Genomic DNA, 22,178 nt, shown 5'->3' with positions numbered 1-22,178 from the left:
GGGTATCCACAACGGTAGTAAACACACGGCAAAAGACTAGCAAAAAGTCATCGGAATGATGGGTAAAAGAAGTATAATGAGCTAAGAAATGAGTGGGAGTGAAAAAATTGCGAAAGCAATTACAGACTATTTTTTCAAGAAATACAATAGCAAAAGAATAGGCTAGAACAGCCGAGCATTGCAAGGGCAAGACATGTTCTTTAGGGTTGGTGAAGACTTTTGAGGTGTTTGTGATGAATGAGAAAGAATCCAGTTATGTGGATGAGAGGGAAAATGGGGTGAGGGGAAAACAAGAATGGAGAGAGGAAGATGAGAGAGACAAAGAGAAACTGACTAGGACTTAGCAACTGTTTGGACTGTGGATGGGTAAAAGTTAAAAGTGATGAAAGTATAGAGCCTGAGAACCAAACAGACTGTGCATCACTAAAAAATAAGAAAGAAGGAAAAGAGCAGATGATGACAGTAGCAGAGTACAGTTTAGGATACAGTAGGAACCAAAGAAATCTCAGCTGATTGAAGGAATGAGATCTTTCATCAGGTCTGGAATACTTGACATATTCAAGGAAGATATCTACCAATTTATCTACACTTTTTATCTGGAGAACAAAATTAAAGTAAAACAAACTTTCAATTTAATGGTGCCAGGTAATATATAAGATTCCCAGTTACATGTGCATTTCAGCTAAACAATGAATAACATTTTTTGTATAAGTATGTTCTATACAATATTTATAACATACTTACACTAAAAAATTCTTCAATATTTATCTGAAATTCAAATGTAACTGGACACCCTATATTTCTACTTGCTAGATTTGGCAACAATATTTAAATTAGATATAGAACATTTTGAGTAACACTAGCATCTGGAAAATTGAAAAATGTGGCCAAAAGAAAATAGAAAAAGCACTAAAACCTGATTGCATAAATGAACTAATAGAAGCATTAAGGGAGTGATAAAGATAAATAATATAACAACAACTTTTAAGTTTCCTTGGAGAAATAAAATATGTTCATTTAAATATTAACTAATAATATAAAGCAGTAAAAAAGTGTCTAAATGAGTGGTACAGAGATTAGGGGATCAGAAGAGGGAGTAATCAACTTCAAGTACAGAGAAAAAAAATTAAACTAAGCCTTGAAAGGACCGGTTCTTGTAGAATTCTCCTATTCAAAAGGCAGTAGGACTAAGAGTAGCAGGACAGCAAAACTAAAAAGGAATGACAGGGAGAGTAACAAAAGCCAATGGATAAGGAATAAAAGTGGCAAACTTTGGATGTGTGTTTCTTTCTGTATTGGCAAAAAGAAAGAGGTAAAGTATTAGACACAGAGACACACCATGGGCAGACATGCTGATATGGGGACATAAAATGCTTCACTCATTTATCCAAGAAGTACTTTATCAAAAATTTATTGAATGCTCACCACGTAGAGCAGCTAACAATGAGTGGATCAGATGGGCTGAAGCAGATTATTTGTATAAAGGAGCAGAGAGAAAAAAGATTTAAAGGAAATGGGACCAAGTTGCTGAGGGGTCTGAACTGAGGTCAATCTCATGAAAAGAGATTTCAATCTATTTTTCTGGATCTCATTTTCAAGAGCATTATTGTGCTTGTACTGCATGGATTTGCTTGCAATTCTTAAAAGTAGAATGCATACTAAAGAATTTATTTTAAAATTTAAAATACCATAGCACCCTCCCCAAAGAAAAAGGTGAAGGATATATGATGGGCGAAAGGTTGACAGTCATTGAGCTGGTCAATGTGAATATGGAGTTCATTGTACTAGTCTCGCTATTTTAATACAAATTTTATTTATTTATTTTATTTGAAATTTTCCATAATATTTTTTAAAGCAGGAACATATAATCTTCAAGGAGATTTAAGGACAATGGGTTTTACACTTGACTTTCTCAATGGGAGAAAATCACAAGGACGCACAAGATTAATATGACAATCCATTTCCTTGAAAATGAATCTTAATTCCTAGAATCACCCTGAAGGTACATCAAATCAAACCACTTTTGCTTCCATGTCTGACTGTTGAGCAGAATTTATGTGACTGTAATAGTTCTTAGTCCTGTGATTAACAGCATCTCCATGTAGATACGATATGCTTCACTGGGTATAAGAAAAAAAAAATTAAAGGTTCTACATAACTCTCCTTGAGTACTGACTTGATAAAATATGTGCCTTTTTAAATATAAATGAGGGTGATACTACAAATAAAAGCATCAGGGTTAAGAAGTTGATGTACTCATTTAAGATTTTTTTTCCCACGGTGAGTGAGCCAGATTTGCAGTAATCTGCAATTTTACCTTATCATCTACAGCATGCATTTGAGCTGGAGTTGTCTCTACTGTTGTGAAATATCAAAACTAATTGTTTATTCTGCTTGCGATTAAGATTATAGAAAGTTGCAAGAGAGCATTACTCCCATCCTAACAACCAAAGCAAGCTGGATAAGCTATAAAATCATTGTTCTTAAAATCTACGAGAGAGATGAGGATGCAAAGAAACCTAAATAAACTAAACTCCAAAATGTTCCAAGCATTTCACAGGAGAAAGGAGACCCATGGCTGCCTCATTCTTGGCAGAGCAATAGAAGGAAGTAAGGAGAAATAAGTAAAAGCTTTAATGAATTTTTAATGACTGCATGTAGACTGGGATGACAGATCAGAATTCAGGGGAACCCTCCACAGGGCTGTACCCACCCACCAAACTTTCTCATGGTCTTTTCCAAGTGCACAGGTAATAACAAAAGACTGAAGGCTGGAGAGGAGAGCTGACAGAAATCCCCTTTTAGGCACACAGATCCTCCCCCAAGCATGAGAAAGCCACTTTCTTAAGATGGGAGGCAGAGGAGAGCTGAGAGAAACTCCTCTGAGACATTCAGTGACTTCTGAAAGGGCTAAGGTGTCTCCTCTCTGAAGGCTGGGGGCAGTGTAGTGGGCAAAGAAAAATCTCCCAAGGCTCAGAAAGGTGGGGTATAAAACAAGATAAAGATCATTCCATGGGATGTTCTGGAATGATGGAAATGTTCTACATCTTGTCTGGATAGTGGTTACATGGGACACACAACTGTCAAAACTCATTTCAATGAACACTTCAAAACTATGAGTTTTAAGGTATGCCTCAATTTAATAAAAAACAACACAAAAGGGAATTTGATGTGAAAAACAAATACTAACTGATCCTTTCAATCACCTCCACAGAAGAGACTGACATTAGATTTTGAAGTCTGGTCTTTTCCTCTGTGAGCTGGTAACTGGAAGCCCACAGATCGTAATGATGCTCATTTAGATACAGTGTGGATAAGCTGCGGCTGGTCTCAAAGTTTTACAAGGACCTTCTAAAAAATTCTCTTTACAGGTTGAAGGGATATACCAATCGAGAAATCTATAGGAAAACCGGTGAAGATGAGAAGAAATAAGGACCTGATGATTCCAACAATAAACAGGAATAATAAAAAACTTGCCTTTTTATCTGAAGGCATAGTTATTCTAGAGTTCTAATCTCTGTCTAAATGCTCTAATGCCCCCATTTTCCTGCTCTTTCCCCTTGAAAACACACCCCGACCACTAGGAAGAAGAAAGCTTGTCTTCAGGCTAATGAAGCTGAAGGGAAAAGGCCTTCCTTCCTCTGACAGGATGTTCTCAGGGCCTCGTGAGAGGAGCCTCACTGGCCGGGGGGGGGGGGGGGGACTGCATGTCACTTCTACTGCACCTGCTCTCATAATCTAATTATGGCTGAAATGAAAAGAAGGAAATTAAGTCCTGTTGATGGTACATCTTAGGAAAGATTCAGGGTAGGAACTAACATGGCTAGGCAGAGAGGGGACTCAGCAGCCTCTCAGAAGCAGTGCCCCCAATTTCTTCTCTCTATTAACCTTCTGAGTTATGGTGGCAGCATGGCCTAGTGGAATGACAATATCTAAAGAGAATAATAATGGTACCGAACATTGACTGAGAGATGAGTATGCGCCAGACGCTATGCTAAGTCCTGCCTATCTGTTAATTTGACCTGTATAGTACCTTTGAGGCAAGGTATTATCATCACCATGTTACAGACAGGATAGTGAAAAGGGTCCACAGCAGAAGTAGTGGAGTCCTGCATTTGAAACAAGGCAGTCTGCCACCAAAACTCAATGGCTAGCAGTCCTTCTACAAGAAACAATATGCTGCTTCCCCAAAGAATGGAAATAAAGCAGATTCTAGAGTTAGATAGTCCTGAGTTCAAATCTTGATTTTACCATATACTGGTGATAGAGCCTTTGAAAGGACAGTTTCTTTAAAACAGAGGTAATATCTATCAACCCATAAAGTTATTGTGAGAATCACAGTCAATTAATATAAACAGCCTGGTTCCTAATAGGTTTTCAATAGATGGTAGTTATTAATAACAATCATATTACCTCTTTTCAATACTCATTTCTGAATTATTTACCTATATTAACATGTGTTCATATATGTGTGTGTGTGCATGTATGTGCATGCATACACAAAACATACATAAAGGTATTGATATGGGTGGGAGAGGAGAAAAGAAGGATAGAATATAAGTTGTTTTTCATGATCTGTCTCTCTCACACACACATACACACACACACACAATTTTTTTGTAACTTCTTTCCCTAGAGGTGCTAAACATAGAAACTTAACCATTTTAATTAAGGTTTTCAAGTTGACACGCACACAAGGGGACTATTGCCCTAGAGTATATAGCATCCATAGGAACTGAGAGGGCAAACATTTCAATTTACAAACATCGAGCCATCTTGGTGTACCAGCAATAGCACAGGTCTTGGAACCACCCAGACTTCAGTTCAAATCTTTGTTCTACTAATTTGTGGCTATGTAACCTAGAGCAAAAAAGGTTACTTACCTTCTGGACCTTCAGTTTCTCTCATCTATAAAATGCAGATAATTATGCCTGGTAGTTTGTGCTAGTGATTATAATATGTGTAAAACACCTGATCTCTAGTGGATGTTCGACAAATGGTAGCTAAATCATAATCAATATTAGGCATCTAAGTCCTCTATCATAATCATACCAGAAGTCAATCAGAACTTCCATTTGTTTTCCATGAATCTTATTGTGACATCTTATTATACTTGCATGTCAATTACTGGAGTCTCTTCCAGAACTTGCCCAAAGACAGGGCTTAAAAATTCATTAATTTTAAAGTTTTCCTTGATTAGTTACAAAAAGAATTAAGTTAGGAAACAATTTCTTTTTAAGTCAGTGGAATTTTTATTGCAAATTAACTTATGTTTTTTGTTAATTAGGTTTTTTCCATAATGAGAATTTTAATTAAAATTCTTTAAAATCTGGAGGAAAGTATTTTCCCCTGTATTTTAGGCAAGTCCTTTTAGGCAATAGGCTGGCTGGCTGAAAAACTGAAAATTAAACTCTTTTCTGTTTGTGGCCTTTAAAACACATATACAAACTCTTTCACACACACACACACACACACACACACACACAAAATCAAACATGGAGGAAATAGAGAGGGAAGGTTTGAGGAAAGTCTGAGAAAACTTTACCAGTAAGAAAAGATGTCCAGAGAGCAGTAGACTATGAAAACAAGAGAGAAAAAGGGTCATGCCAGAGTTGCCCGGGAAAGATACAAAATATCATCTTTGAAAGGGATGTTGTGGGCACTCACTACATAATATCTATAGAAGTGTTCTAGTCTCCTGAGAGATGGGCACTCTATCAATATAAGGTATTATGGTTTCCGTCTTTACAATTGAGAGATTGATATTCTTTGGTAAAATTCCATATTCAGCATAGAAGGGACACAATTGGAAGTCTGAAACAGCACTTTCTCCTTTTTCTCCAACACAAAAGTCTCCTTCCAGTGTGCCACCTTCCATGCAAAACAGCTCATTTTTAAAGCTTAGTTCCAGTCTCTTAAAGATCCTTGGTTACAAGCCATGGGAAAGGATATCATGTGACGGAGGCACAGTCCTTTCCAAATGACAGGGGAAATGTCCTGCTACAATCATCCTTAGTGAAGAGAACCCAGCACCATTTGGTTAGTCCGAAGAATTCTTAACCATACTAGAAACAGGGAGAGGATGCCATGCTCTTACTTTTCATCTTCTCTCACTTTCCCTTATGAAAATATTGCAAGATCACAATTAATGGGATATAGCACTTTAATTTCTAAGAAGGTTTAAAAAGTATGTTACTGAAGTAAATGCTGGCTTCAGGGTTTTGTTTTGTTTTGTTTTGTTTTTAAGGAAAAAAGAAAGCTGATTAGAGAAAGGAAAATGTTCCTTTTCTGTCCCTCCATTACCAATGATTATTAAATATGTGTTCATGCTAGGACGGCTGAATGGTGGGCAATATCATATTATGAATATTACAAATATTACAAACAGAGTGTACAATATGCGGTCAGTAGATAAGTGATTTGAAATATTAAGTCACTTACCATATCAGTAGAAGAAATAGTTGGCAAATCCTCTGGAGCCAGTGTAGCATCATTAGATATTGACATATTAACTGCAAGAAAAAGATGATTTTTGACTACAAAGATAAAATAGAAGCAACCTAAAACCATAATTATGTATTTCAAAAAGCAGAGCTAGGCATTAAAAATATCTTCCATAACAACATAAGGGCATAATGAATTTTTATTTATTATAACTGTGTTCACCTTTCACCTAGACAAAATAATGAAAGATTTGGACATATCTGTTGTGCTCTAATATGATAAGAAACAATGACAAATATTTAAGGAGATAGTATTAAAATTTGTTTCCAGTTTCAAAGAGACAAAACAAAACTTTTCTGTTACTAAAAGTCACTCAATGGGGCCGACCCCGTGGCGCACTCAGGAGGATGCGGCGCTGGGAGTGCAGCAGCGCTCCTGCTGCGGGTTCGGATCCTATATAGGGACGCCGGTGTGCTCTCTGGCTGAGCACGGTGCGGCCGGTCACAAAAAAGAAAAAAAAGAAAAAAAAAAAAAAGTCACTTAATGTTTTTTGCCTTGTGGAATAAATGACTAATAATAATTGAGTAAATTGATCACTAGATTCATACATGGTTAAAATCTCACAAATTGGAGCTTTCTAATTAATTAACTAATTTGTAACTTTTGGAAATTTGGACTGCTTAGGAGAAAGTAAATCTTTGAAAAATGTGTGAAAAGAAAAAAAGTACTAAATAAATAATACAAATATAATGGGGGTGAATATGGCACCATTTGTATATTTAAAATGTCATCTGCAGAAGAACCTAATTTATTTATTAAACCAACCCTCCTATTGAAAATATTTCACTAGTTTTTTTTTTTAAATTTATTTTATGGGTCTGAAAATTAAAACATAGTATTTAAAAAGTATTCTGTGATTAAAATATTTTTCTTTATAATCTAAGCCTTTTTCTAATTATGTGAAGCTTTATGTATAATAAAATAAACTTACTCAGAAAACATCTCTAATTTATGGAAATATTGTGACATAACACTAAACAGGTTTTTGTCTTTGAGGATCAAAGACACAAACCACATAGTTCATTTAACACCCAAATTGCTAATTATTGTTTGGTCTCCTTCCCCTCCCCCCATGCTCCTAGCTTGTCTTTTTAGTCTTCCGTGTTTTAGGTCCTGCCTACCTGCATAAACCTTTAAGATAAACACACAGGTTTATTTGATGGCGGAAATCTAGAATATAAGGAGCATGTCTTGTTCACTGCTTTTCCCTAGAATCTACCCAGTCTGGCTCTTAACTAACAGAAACTTATAAATATTTGTTTACCCAAAAAAAGAAAGAAAGATACAACACCCACAATAATGTGTTGAATTTTCAAAGGGAGAAAATGGAACTGAGGCCATCAGAAGAGGCCTCCTCCTTGGAAGGAGGAGGGGGAAGGTTAGCAAGAAATGGTAATAGGCCACAAAAAATGATTACATTATGTAATAATAAATATAGTAATACAAAAATTAATTAAATAAAAATATTTATTTACTGTCAATAAAGGAAGCTAGGAAAGGCAGCATTTCATGACTAAAAATGAATGAAAGCAGATAAAGCCAAAAATATTAAACAAGGAAAACAGACTAAAAGAGAAAAATATTTAGCTTGAGTCCTAGTTTTGCTCAATTTTGCAATCCATTCTGATCTTTGAAGGTTCTGGATTGTAAAACTATTAACCTAGAGCTAGCTGCTGCAAGAGCTTCCCTATTTCAGCAGTAAAACAAGCACATGTGTACACTGTATGCTTATTGTCTCATTATAGATCACAGAGAATCAAAACAGGCTAAAGGATGCTTGGCCCAAAACCTAGGTTTTTTTTTACTAAAAAGCTTAAAGTGCATTTTCTCACATTATTCCATTTGTTCATTTAAAACCATCCAAGAGCACATAATAGGTATAATATTAGACCCATTTTACAACGGATGGGACTCAGAAGCAAGATATACAGGTTACTTGCCCAGGATTACAGAGTCAATCCCTAGCAGAGTTGGTACGAAGAATTTGCTCAGCATTCTTTCTTCTCCTATCCAGCATTCCTAATTCCCAAAATCAAGATGATCTATGTGGCCACAGAATCCAAGGTGGGACAGTACTCGCCAATGTTAGATGATGTGTCTCTCAACTATGAGCTGAAATGTCTGATCTGTCTAAGTTTTTGAAGAAAAACAGCATATGTGAAATCACAGGCCCTATTTAGATGGTTTCTGGGAAGCTGCTCTTCCTGAGCTAGATTCTTTAATGCAATTTTATAAGCTTCCTGTCACAAAAGATTGGAGGTCTTTTTGCACCATATTTTTTTTTTTCATAAAAATAAGGGGTAAGGAGTGAGGGAGAAAGATATTCAAGCTTCCTTCTCTGTGAAGGATTCCAATCTGAACTTTTAGTAACTGCTCTCAAGTTTTGGATACACATCAATTCTGCTCATTTAAATTCCTTTTATCTTTTCAGTTTTCCTCTGAGACAAGCTATTAAAGCACAGTGGCTCTCAAAATCCCAAAAGACCATCATCAAAAGGACAGTAAAAAGTATATAATACTTTCCCTGCTTATTTCAATAAGCAGCTGCTTCAGAAGAAAGACTTCAAAATAAATATATATATAAAAAAGCACTTCCATAAATACATATTGGCAGGATATGGTAGAGTCCATAAATAAGATCAAAAGTAAATTTCTTTAGGCTCACAGAAGAAAAAATGATCAGTTCCAATTGGGAGCTTGGTCTATAAGACTCATAGGTCACCGTTTGGATCCAGACATATGGTGCAAGTATTTTGGCAACCAATCACAGAATGACCTGTTTATACGGAATCTGCAATATCCTTAATTAGGGTTCTGGAAAGGCCAAATGGAAAAGCCAAACACACTGCCCTCTCTCTTTGCCATTTGCTCAGCACCATGGCATATGAAGCAAAAGAACTCCTTGCCCTGGGAATCTAGCTAATTTAGATTTAGCCAGTTATCACTGGGGCAGTCTCTGTCCCCTACTTGGTTTAAGGGAATTTCCAGAGGTTGATCATTTTCAGTTTCTTGGATTTTCACTTTATTACTCCTTCCCATGTATCAAATTTTAGAAGATCCTCTGGAGCAGGGAAATGAAAATTGTCAGTAATAGACATTCAAAAATGTGTCTGTGACTTTTCCATCTGAGACTCGCTTTTCCTTTTTTATTATTAATGAGAGAAGTATGGCTGTGGCTGTGGGAGATAAGAGCAGAAAAGGAAGGTGACATCCATGTGCCAGTGTTGGTGCACCTCCTGCACAAGGAATATCCTTTGCATTATTAAAGCTTGGACCTCTTTTCTTCTAGTGACCTGGCACCAGGAACTACCCCATGGCTCATCTGCTTTACACATGAGCAGGACTGTACCATCAGGAATACACACAAGCTCACTTGAGGCCATGAGGTAAAGTATAAGCAACAGGTGGTCATGGAGGGCAGATGTGTCTGCTCTGATGCACAACACATCACAGTGCAGACAGAGGAGTGCAGGAGAGCTGGGCATGGATTCTGGCTCCAGCACCTCTGAGCACTATGCCCTCAAACCCCCTACCACAAAATCTTGAGGAAGTTACCTCAGTCCTCAAGATCACAGAAACCTCATTTGTGAGCCTGGGTATGAAACTATCCACCTCATAAGGTTACTGTGCAGATTAAATAACACAATGTAGGCAAAATTGATAGCACAGTGTCCAGTACCAGGAAAGATCTAAATAAATGATAGCTAAGATTGCTACCAGCTCTAGGACCTGGAGAAATCAGAACTTGTCCCTGGGAAGAATGTCAGCTACCTCTCAAGATTTTTTTCATGATTAAATATACATATATTGCATTATTAAAATACATTTTATTAAAATCCCCTAGTAAAGTATTTGGCCTTTGGAGGGTGCTTAATAAATATTAACCTAATCTGAATCTGTAACCTCAACATATGAGTAGTTTCTTAGGGTTACAATAATGTAGAACTGATTAACCTGATGTGAACAAGGAAAACGTTCAGACCATTCTCTATGATAATAAAACTTTAATGCTTTATTCTCTTCTACTTAAGCAATATCTTGAGGAAACTGAGTAACTGAAAAAGAGGTACAGGATAAAACTGAATAAGCTTCTTGCTACATGGTCATGTCAGATTTATATAAGGGTCCTGAATAACTTGAGCACACTACTGCCTCTTGATAAATTCAAATATTTATACTTTAAATTTCTAGGTCAATAAAAGGGCAAAAATGGCTTTTGTAGGAATGACAAAGTGAATCAGGAAAACTCTGGGAGAAGTACCTCTTAGGGGAATTACCTGCCACTGTCTCAGCCTTAAGTCTTAAAACAAACAAAATTAATAGTAAGCTCTTCTTTGCTTTTTTCCTATTATCCTTTTAGTTTTCCAAAGTATTTTTTACCAAGTCTTATTGCTTAAGATGTTCACTGCAACTAGGCAAGTTCAAGTTATGATACTCTTCAATCCACAGGCACCCTTCACAAGTTCCCCTACGATGCTCTGCTGGAAGTTACAGAGCTGGTCTGCTACTAGGACATATTTAGCAACTATTTTCACAGAAACTTCTTTTCCATACTCACCCATCATTACATCTAGGATGTGCTATAGACATTATTCTGGATAAACTTTTCCAAATCTGTGTTTTCTATAAATGCAAATCTAGAGAATTTTCTAGGTCTGGTGATAATCCAAATTCATTGCTTCCCCTTTTCTGATTCCTGCAATCATTACATAGAAACTGCTAAAACACAGGCTACAACAGTAAAAGGAAACTAAAATGATGGGTCTTTCAAGTGGTTTTCTCAAAAGACTGTGTTATTATGAATGATAAAACGTCAACTGTGCTGGTAAAGGAATCTTACAAACACAGGCCTGAGTAACACTACACCAGGAGAACTTGTACTTCCTTGTTTTACCATCAGTCTATGATTTAAACCTACTTTATGAAGAGGAAATAACACACAATGAAGATAAAACTCCATATAATATGATACAGTTCATGGAAGATAAATTAGGATTATCTTTTACTTCCTAATTTTCTTTTAATGGGCTTTCTAATTATGAAACACATATTGAGTATAATATGGGACCACAAGAAACATGATCCAGTTCTTTTTAGTGCCTATAACATATTGGTTGTGGGAAAGGGGGAGGGAGAGGGGGGTTAGCCAGAAATTGGTTAATGGAAACAAAGAATAATTATGTTTTATGAATACACTAATTATCCTGATTTGATCATCATATATTGTACACAAGTATTGATAGTCAATTCTGTACCCCACAAATATGTATAATCAATTATGTTTCAATTTAAAAAGTAATTAATTTAAAAAAACCATATTGGTGCATAATATTAAGATAATAGAAAAATTTCTTAGAAAGAAATAATATTGAAAGCCCACTCTGACGACAACTATTTCAGAGCACTTGAAAGCCTCCTCACGCTGTGAATAAAGTAAAGGTATGGAAATGGAAGCCATAGCTACTTCCAATTACTTGGCTTGGTCTCACAATTTCACACCAAGGAAAAGGCAATCTTTTACTTTGAGATACCACAGACAGTGACACACTCGGTACCTGAGAAAGGATTTACTCCTCTTAATCATTCATCCATTATTAAGCATGTTCTCCCAGGAACAGGCAACAACAAATCAATAAAATACATCCTTTCTGTTAACAATTTACTATCTAACCCCTTGAGGCAATCTGTCTTGCATTTTACAATTTATTATTTTTAGCAAGGCTTCTTTCCCCTCCAGATATAAAACCAACGCCTGGTCAGAAAATTTACTTTGATCCTTTCCAAAATATTAGTGTGCCCTTGAGTATATAGTCATTGCAACCTTAACGCATTAGGCAAATGAACAGAAGTACAAGAGTAGAAATGTATTCCTAAAGTCTGGGTCAAATGCAAATCTGACTTCTGTTCATTAAAAAAATAGTTAACATTACTTTTAAAACAATACATTTGATAAAAAGCAATGTGTGTAAATGTGTGTGTGTGTGTGTTTTCTACCTCACTGCAAGTAGCACAATTCTTAAAGAGCAATGAAATAGACTCTCAGTAAATTTCTGTTGATGGATGAAGGACAAAAGATCAGGGGAGAGAAGAGAAGGTGAGTGGAAGGAAGGATGTCCATGTCCTGTTCCCTACTTACAAAATTTTAGCATTTATGTTTTTGAATGAATTAGATAGATTCTTCTTAGAAAAACTGAACACCCCACCTCTAGGACTTTAAAACCCATTTCTACATGACCTTGCATAGTGTACAACACTTTCGTAATCTTGAGACTTAGTGGAATAGTATTAAATAACTAAAACACACTGAACTCCTAAACTTTTTTTTTCATTCAATGTAGCTTTGATGTTTCATATTTATCTACCACAACACACTGGTTGTTAATTTGGGGGTGGGTTAGGCTTACAGTAGAAACCCAGTTAGTATCTTTCCCTAGGAAAACTTCTGGGAAAATTCAATGTTTGAACCCATTTAAAAAAAAAAAAAAAAACTAAGAGATTAAACTGACTGAGGTATCTTGTAGGACAGCAAGAAATATGAAAAAGAACAACGTTTTACTCAGTGTCCATCAGGTGCCAAACAACTTTGCCTATACTACCTCATTTCATCTTTATAGTTACCTTTAAGAGTAGGCACAATTAATAACACAGTTCAGAGCTCACACTACTAGTTAGTGACAGCTGAAATTCAAACTCAGTTTTCTTTACTCCAAAGCACATATGGTTTACCCTTTCTCACACTAACAGTTTTCTAAATTGGAATGTTGGTGATAAAATAAGATATTGTGTATTGTCCTTCTAATGAATACTCTTTCAGCTTTCACTTTCGGCTTTTGAACCGAATTATCTTCTTTCGTACATACTTCTGCCATTTAACCATCATGGCACAGCTGGAAATATAACATGTATTGCCTTTACATTAATTAATAGCTATCCCATTTCTAAGAAAAGGGAATTTTAGCACAAGAACCATGTATCCACCTACATATGTCAGACTTCCTAAGCTAATTTTCCTTTTAGCACTTACAACTGAGCTTCCTTAATTCTTCAGTAAACCCAAGTGCATGACTTGGGCTACCAAACAATAGCTGGGGTGAAAAAAAGAGAGAGATACGTATTAAGAAAAGGAAAATCAGGAAGTGATGAGATTTTATGGAATCAAGTGAGAACAAGAAAGATCAGGAAGGAGGAGAAGAGGAAATGCTGCCGTAAGAAAACACAAAAAACAACATATTGTGGCCATGAAGAGAGTTTTCTTAGTGATTAGTGACCTCTATTTCCATTCCTGTAAAATCAATTCTCAGTGTGCAGGATCACGACTCCATCTGCACAGTTGCTGGTTCATTGTTACATACTATCTCAGTGTTGAAAAACAAGTTATCCGCCAGTTTAAATATTATTGACTCATTGATTGAATTCTTTTACTAAGAGTGCATGTTGTGATGAAAGGCCAGTCTTCTGTTGTTTTTAGAATACTTACTCGAGCTGTATATGCAACCATATTATTATTCTCTCGTTATCACTGCCAGTTTGCTATCAAGGATTAAATTTATGGTAGATCTACACAGTTTGCTATTAAAAAGTATGAAGGTCATGTGGAAGTATTAAGGTTCTCAAAAGTATTAAGCTTATGGTGAAAATACATAAGCATTAGTCTTCTAGGGTTCTGTAAAACATAAGATTGTCATGAAAATGCAAATATCCATTTGCCTTTTTCCAAACCACAAACAGATTTTATCTCCACAGGTTTAAATAAGCCCTCATACACACATCTTTCGTGAATGCTACTCATCTGGACAACTCCAGAAATAATAGGTGCAACCAACAACAGTCTTGTTGTAGATCAGCCCAATTGCCCAACAACAATTAGAAGGGAGGACGAAGAAGATAGGTTTGTTTGCTCTGTCAGTCACACTTAAAGGCTAAATACTAACGCTACATTTTTAAAAACAACAATAATAATAGCAGCTAGCATTTAGTTACTTAAGTATTACATATGAGAAACTGTCTTAAGTGCTTATCTGTAATAGCTCTTTTTTTCTTCAGAACAATTCTGTAAGGTAGGTACTATTACTAACCCCATTTTACAGATATGGAAGGTAAGTCTAAGCTACTTTGGGAAAAGAAACTTGCCTAAACTCACACACATGGCATTAGTCAACCTAGGACTGAACACAAGATTTTCTGACTTCAAAGCCCTGCTGCACCGCTTTACTGGTACTACCTAGAAGCAATAGGAATCATCAGAGAACTTTCATGACAACTCAGTTATTCAGGACTGACTTTTTACACAATCTGGACAAACAGGTCAAAAGGAAAGCAATCACCACGTAAACCTGCTCGTGCCATGCATGTGTAAAATTGGTTAACTCTTAGTATCATTTTTCAACAAAACAAAGATCCTTTTTGGAAGGAAAGATACATGAAAAATCATTGTTGTATTTTTTACAATTTGAACACATTCAGATATGTCCTCCTTGGTTTCATAATACCTTCTCTGCTAGCATCCAGTAAGTAAACAACAAAGGCAAGTTCCATTAGTCTCAGGTAGGTATGGAGTTGACACTAGGTGAATGATGTTTTTTTGTGTGACAGGTGTGCTGACAAAGCCCTCATCTGGCTTTATGAACACCTCAAACCTTGGAATAGCTGAGTGCTTTTGTTGGTTTTTTTTTTCCTTTAGAAATCCTTGGTGTATGATTACTCTAACTTGCCTAAGAAGTCAGCTTACAGTCTTTTTCATAAGTAAATAAACATATACACATAGATAGAAATAAATAAAGGAAAAGTAAAGTTCACAATCCCACAGTTAAATATGCCTATGAATCCAGTATTTTGAATGTCCAAACTTCCCTGAAAGTCCAAACTGTGTGGTTATAGAGGGGTTTACCTGCCTTCTCTCCATAGAAGTAGGAAGATCTCTCCATAGCTATGTAACACTAACATCTGTTTTTCTGCAGAGCATATTTAATTGATTATTATAATAATAATATGAGGGTACTTGAAAAAGTTCATGAAAAAATAGAATTTAAAGATAATAAGAATCTTCCCATTAAGTTTTTGTTGTTTTTTGTTTGTTTGTTTTTAACATTTACTTGTACATATTTGTGGGGTACAGTGTGTTGTTTCAATACACGCATTTATTGCACAATGGCTCAGTTAGGGTAGATAGCATTAGAACCCATTAGTTCACCCATGAACTTTTTGAAATGCCCTCGTATACTACATATTGACTGCCTACTCTTTTCCAAGCACTTTTTAAATTATGAAATATTTTAAATCCGTATACATCTGAACACTACTAGGCTTTTATTAACTATATATCATTCATGTTTGCCTGAATCTTTAAATTTCTACTTTGTCCCTCTTTCTGCTTTGCTTTTAAGCATGGGTTTTATTTTAATGTGTATTGATTTACCTTAAACAAGACAAAAAGAATCTATGAGTGCAAAGTCCAACAATACCCTGTCTTTTCATCAGTGTTATTGACTGACCAGTTTGGGGAGAGGTAGTGTGCTCTTTTCTCTCACCACTAAAGATGCATGTCAGTCTTCTAACACTTCTCCACCAAAGTGGCAGAGAAGAATGAGTTGTTCCACCAAAATATCTGGGAGTAATATCACACAGGCTGCCACAAGCATAAAAATTCTTCTTAGTATCTTGCTTATTCTTTAAACTTATAAGCATTTTGCATTTTAGTGTATAATATAACCACATTTGTTTTATCACTAAGAGGTTTTTTTTTCTCGAATCTATAACGAAAAGTGAATATTGTATGAACGTGTCCCACATTTATGCCCTAGGTTTTTACACAGCCCTCAGAACACTGCTATACTTCTGGTGATACAAGGCCTAGGTCAAAAAGTATGGATTGTATATCAATTTGTATTTTAAGGGACATAATCCTGTAACTAATTGCATAACTTGGGATCGCTAGTATTATTACCATTTAATTACCTGACACAAACGTCCATCCCTTATGCTTACTAGAACAGATCTAAAGCAACTTTACTCAGTGTATTTTTTTCAAATGCTTTCCATATTAAAAAATGGAAAATTACTCCAAGAAAACATTCCAAATACTAAGTTTAACACTTTTTTGTGAAAAAGTTCTGATGTCAACTCTTGATTGGCAAAATGGGTATTAAATTGCTAAGATGTATAGAATCCTATTCCTCACCCAGAAGTTACTTTCACTTTTATGTCTTTCCTGACTCTGTAATATAAATCTACTCTTCAAACATAACATTCCTTCTTTGTTTCTTCTTTTCCTTTCTTTTATTATTTACATTGTCTAGTAGAGATGAACTGTAAGACTCTATCACTAGGCAACTCCAGGCTGAATTTCTATTTTAATTTCATGCCTCAAATTACATAAAGTGAATTAGTATGTTCTTTGTTTCTTCTATAAGCTTAAAATAGTCTATTTAGACTTTACTTAAAGGAAGCGATTCCCACACCTATAAGAAGCAGCCAAATACGGGGTAGAAGTACAGAGGACTAGGTTTGTCCCATCTTTATATCCGTTAATGTATGTATCTCGGTTTCTTCACTTATCACATAAAATCAAGAATAACGTACACATTAATTCCCTGCAAATACTGTAGTTCAAGTTAATTTCAAAGTATTGGGTTGACTATGTTCACATTCCAGAGCTCCCGGTTTCACTTCCTCATTGGATCACATAGCTAAGATACCTCAGGCAATAAGACTTCAAATTTAGTAGCATAGTTTCTCCAAGAAAATAAAATAAGATCCATTTCTCAGGATCATAATACCATGTTGAAAATTTTCAAGCACAGAGCCTACACCTTCCTCTAACACAGGCTAAGAGCAAACACTGAGCATGATGTCCTCACCTGGGTCAGGCGGCACACAAGCACAGGAAAAGTGAGTATTATAGCCCACTTTGAAGTTGGAGTTGATGGGGTAGTAATCTGCTAGCTTGATCATCTTCTTGAAAGCATCATAGATAAAGATGAAGCTAATCAGAGAAGAAAAGCCCTCTTCTGTGAAACGAGTGAAGTACTGAACCAAGAAGCTGGCATCAGTGGCTACCAAAATGAGACACAGGAAGGCTGACCACAGGCCAATCCAAAGGCGAAACTCCAAATAGTCAAAATTATTGTCCCTGGAAAGAAGAAAGAAAGGAATTTAAACTCCTCCTCAATGGCACATAAAGAAAAATATAAAACTACCAAATTTCTGTAGAATGACTCTTAAAAATACAAGATCACTTTTAGCCACTAGATGCAAAGCTGGATTTTATCCAGGAAGTACTAACTTTAAGAATTTGGCCTACTGATATTGTTATGCTACCACAAAGAAATAGTTCCAGAAGTCTGAGAAAAGTACATTGAAAGTAGTCATACCATTTGTTTGTGAATAACTCATTAATATTCTCATTCAAAAATATGGTCCTTGCCTTCATAGAGTTTATAGGCTGACCAATTTGAAATCATGACAATGGTACCCAGTATGTGTTCAATAAATATTTGTGAGCTTTACTGGTTAATGTAGACACTAAGATCAGTAAGTTCTCTGTCCCCGAGTCTTCACAGTCCACTGAGGGAGACAAACTGACAAACATAATCACACTATAAGATACTAAGTGGTAGTGTCACAGAAGAAGGAGTAACTAATTCTGGTTGGAGGGACAGATGAAGTTGCAGAAAAAAATCTCAAGGTGTTCAAAGATAAGTAGTGACTTCCCAGTCAGACCCAGGAGAGTCAGACCAGGAAGAGGAAAGAGTAGTTAAAAAGGCAGGTGGCATAACATGGTGTGTAACACTCACTGTGGACAGTGCCACCAACAGGAGGAGATGGGATTAGAAATGTGGGCTGTGGTCAGATCAAGTGTGTGTCTTGGTGTGCTGCAGCCAGACTCTACCATTTCTCATGAAGCTTGCCCACAGACCTTATATCCTTCTGCTACAGCTGGTTATGAAGCATCTTGTGACCACCTGTTTTCTGTCTGTGCTTACCCTACAGCAGACTTAGAATAGGCCATCTCTATTTAAAGGTGGCCTCTGTCTTTCAAAACACTTCCCTTTTCTTAGAAGTAAATTAATTCAGCATTCACAACTACAAAAGACAGGTCAAGTGTTAAAATTTTACTATGTCATATAGATACTTTAAAAATTATGTGTAGAGTGTACAATGATTTTTTTTAACTCATAATTTATTTGTGATTTAAAAAAGCAGATAGTAGCATTTCTTGCATGGGAAAAAGAAATAAATCAAGGATCATACACACTTGAAGCTCTACAGCCTTGCTTTTAGAAAATCAGTTTCTGATAACTATTAGCAACGTATTTTAATATTTTCCCAAAGGCATCACCTCTCCTTCTCTACTTCCACCAACCCAGTCTAGGCCACCAGTAAGTCTTTGCCTGATAAGAACCTCCTTAGTGATATCTTTACTCACATCTATGCTTGCCCTGCTCAAAGTCATTTTCTACACCACAGCCAAAACAATATTTTAAAATGTGAATCACTGTTGGGAATATACCCAGAGGAATGGAAATCATCAAGTCGAAGGTATACCTGTTTCCCAATGTTTATCGCAGCACCCTTTACAATAGCCAAGAGTTGGAACCAGCCCAAATGCCCATCATCAGATGAGTGGATACGGAAAATGTGGTACATCTACACAATGGAATACTACTCAGCTATAAAAACGAATGAAATACTGCCATTTGCAACCACATGGATGGACCTTGAGAGAATTATATTAAGTGAAACAAGTCAGGCACAGAAAGAGAAATACCACATGTTCTCACTTATTGGTGGGAGCTAAAAATTAATATATAAATTCACACACACACATACACACACACACACACAAACCGGGGGGGGGGGGAAGAAGATATAACAACCACAATTATTTGAAGTTGATACGACAAGCAAACAGAAAGGACATTGCTGGGGGGGTGGGGGGGAGGGAGAAGGGAGGGAGGTTTTGGTGATGGGGAGCAATAATCAGCCACAATGTATATTGACAAAATAAAATTAAAAATAAATAAATAAATAAATAAATAAATAAATAAAAACAAAAAACAAAAAAAAATAAAATAAATAAAAAAAATAAAAATAAAATGTGAATCAGATACTCCAGCTTAAAACCTTTCAATGCTTCCACTGCTCTTAGAATACAATTCAAATTCTCTACCTAGCACAGTGCCTGGCACATTGCTTGATGAATGAATGCATGCCTGTAGCTTAAGACTTGACTGAGACAGTTACTGATATTGGCCTATGAATATCACATGCAACCAGGAGTTGACTAATTCTGTGATAGCCAAAAATTATAGAATATTAGAATTAAAAGTTCCTTAGGTTCTGTGATGGTTAACTTTGTGTCAACTTGACTGGGCTATTTGGTGCCCAGATATCAGGTTAAACATTATTCCAGGTGTTTCTGTAAGGATATTTTTGGAGAGATTAACATTTAAATTAATGGGTTTTGAGTATAGTAGATTGCAATCCATAATGTGGGTGGGACTCATCCAATCAGCTGAAGACCTGAATAGAACAAAAAGACTGACCTCTCTCAGGGCAAGAGAGAATTCTTCAGCATTTGGACTTCATCTGCAACAGCAGCTCTCCCTGGTTCTACAGCAGATGGTCTTCAGACTCAAACTGAACATTGGTTTTCCTGGGTCTCCAAGCCTGCCAGCCTGCCAGCCTGCCAGCCTGCCCTGCAGATTTTGAACTTGCCAGCCTCTATAATTGCATGAGCCAATTCTTTATAATAAATCTCTTTATATAAATAATAAAGGGATTTTACATTTATATACAAAGAGAGAGCTATAAAGATATATATACATATATAAGATACATATACACACACATTTTTGAAGAACACTGATACAGATACCAATTTGTGAAATATTCTTCATTTTGTAGATGAGGACACCATGGCTAATGGAAATTAAGTCATTTATCCAGTGTCAAGGTTTTAATGGCAGAGCTGGACCAGAAATCAAATCTCTTGAATCTTGGATGGTCTTTTAAAAAAGTGTATACTATTGTTCCCCTATCTGATTTGTATTTAGGTCAAGATAGGGTGGGAATTAAAGTCATTGTCCTTTGTTTCCCTCTTCTCACCCAATCACAGGAATTGGAATACATTACCAGAGCAGGAGATTATTAACACTGGGGTAGAATGTTATTTTCTACAGATATTCTGGGATCTTTCTGAAAACAGCTTTTGCATTCCCTCCAGTTCCCTTGTGTCTGGAACCTCACTGTTTAATCCTGTGCATGTCTTTATAAGCTAAGTACACTACAGAAAAAACTGAGTTCTAGGAATTGAGATAATTTACATTATCATATAATGAGAATCAGAATAAGAGCTGAGAAACATGATTTTTGTTTTTACTCCTAAGCCAACACACTTTTTTCTTAAGATAAAAAAGTTTTAAACAATTACCTAGTTTTGCTTCCCTAGCAAGATGAAAGTTAAAACAATCTTGATTTGTTCTAAGAATGCTAGTGGTTGTTTATAGAATTGATGTTTACAGGACAGAATGAGAAACAAATTCATTAACTAGCTAATGGTTAGGAACACTATCAGTTTGGGTTGAGTACAAAGGAAAAAGACGCGTGTATAAACTTAAATCTCAGAACCTAAACAACATACCAAATTAGCTGCTCTAAAAGATTTAAATATTCCCAGAGTGGTTCAACAAGAATGACCCAAATAAAATCACTAAAACCAATGGCACTTAATTATGATATTATTATATTTTTATATTATTATTATGATATTATGATATGTTTAGAGAAGCAAGAAGAGAGGAATAAGAGATGAGAAACTTTAAACAAGTTGATCATTTGTAATGACTACAGTAAAATGGCATTATTACATCCAATAAGTACCCTGGTGCCAAGTTTAAATAGCAATTAAATTATAAAAAGCAACAGAAAACGACAGTAGAGACTAAAGAAGAAATTATGGTGAAATAGAAGAAGAAAATGGACTTATACCCTTATGGTACCACTCAGTGTACCTAGATATTTTGAATCATAGTTTCTGAGTAGCATAAAACCAAGGATACAGACAAACGAGTCACATCTGAAACACGCAGCAAAAATTAGTGTTCGGCCACTGACAAATAATATAAACTCCCTAAACTAAGGGAACAAACTCAGCAATATGAGAAGAAAATAATAATTTGAAGGCCTAAAAATAAATTGTACAAAGAATACAGGAAAGAAAGTAATGAAACACCAGATGATAATAACACAGGCTAAAATCCAACTTTAATTGTTAAGTTTTTACGTGGCTTAGGACACAATGCTAAAACTTCTTTCAGGTTCCTCACTCAAGAAGACAAAAGGAATCTAATTCTCTATTATTGGGATACAATGTGTAAAAATAATGCAAAAGAATCTATAGAATTTGAGAAATAAAGCTACAAGTGACTTTTGGAAAGTTGTGAACTATTTTCTTCATTCTATTACTAATTTTAAGAGGTTACAGCATATTATTCATATTACTTTGTGATTCTCCAGTTTACAGGTTAAATATTAAAACCTCAGTGCTAAATCTGTGGATTATGCGAAGTTACTGTTTGTGACCACTGAACCTATAAAAGAAGGATTTACTCATTTCTCCAAAAATGGTAAAATATGTTGGAGAAAATCTGGGCAAGACAAAGTAAAACAGTTTC

At 35.8% G+C, this 22,178-nt stretch overlaps 1 protein-coding gene across 2 annotated transcripts in view; it reads right to left on the bottom strand.

The window, feature by feature from the left end:
* SLC4A4 (solute carrier family 4 member 4) overlaps positions 1-22,178 on the bottom strand; it is a 355,627-nt gene that overhangs the window by 70,105 nt on the left and 263,344 nt on the right. For both annotated transcript variants that reach the window (XM_063107589.1, XM_063107590.1), the window contains exons 14-15: positions 17,361-17,632; positions 6,442-6,512 (exon numbers count right to left, since the gene is read on the bottom strand). In XM_063107589.1, coding sequence (XP_062963659.1) covers positions 6,442-6,512; positions 17,361-17,632 — 343 coding nt within the window. The remainder of the gene's footprint in view (positions 1-6,441; positions 6,513-17,360; positions 17,633-22,178) is intronic.

Source organism: Cynocephalus volans, chromosome 9 (assembly GCF_027409185.1).
Source record: "Cynocephalus volans isolate mCynVol1 chromosome 9, mCynVol1.pri, whole genome shotgun sequence".
NCBI classification, from domain to species: Eukaryota; Metazoa; Chordata; class Mammalia; order Dermoptera; family Cynocephalidae; genus Cynocephalus; species Cynocephalus volans.
The sequence above is the reverse complement of the archived record's forward strand: the minus strand, read 5'-3'. Positions and strand labels throughout refer to the sequence as shown.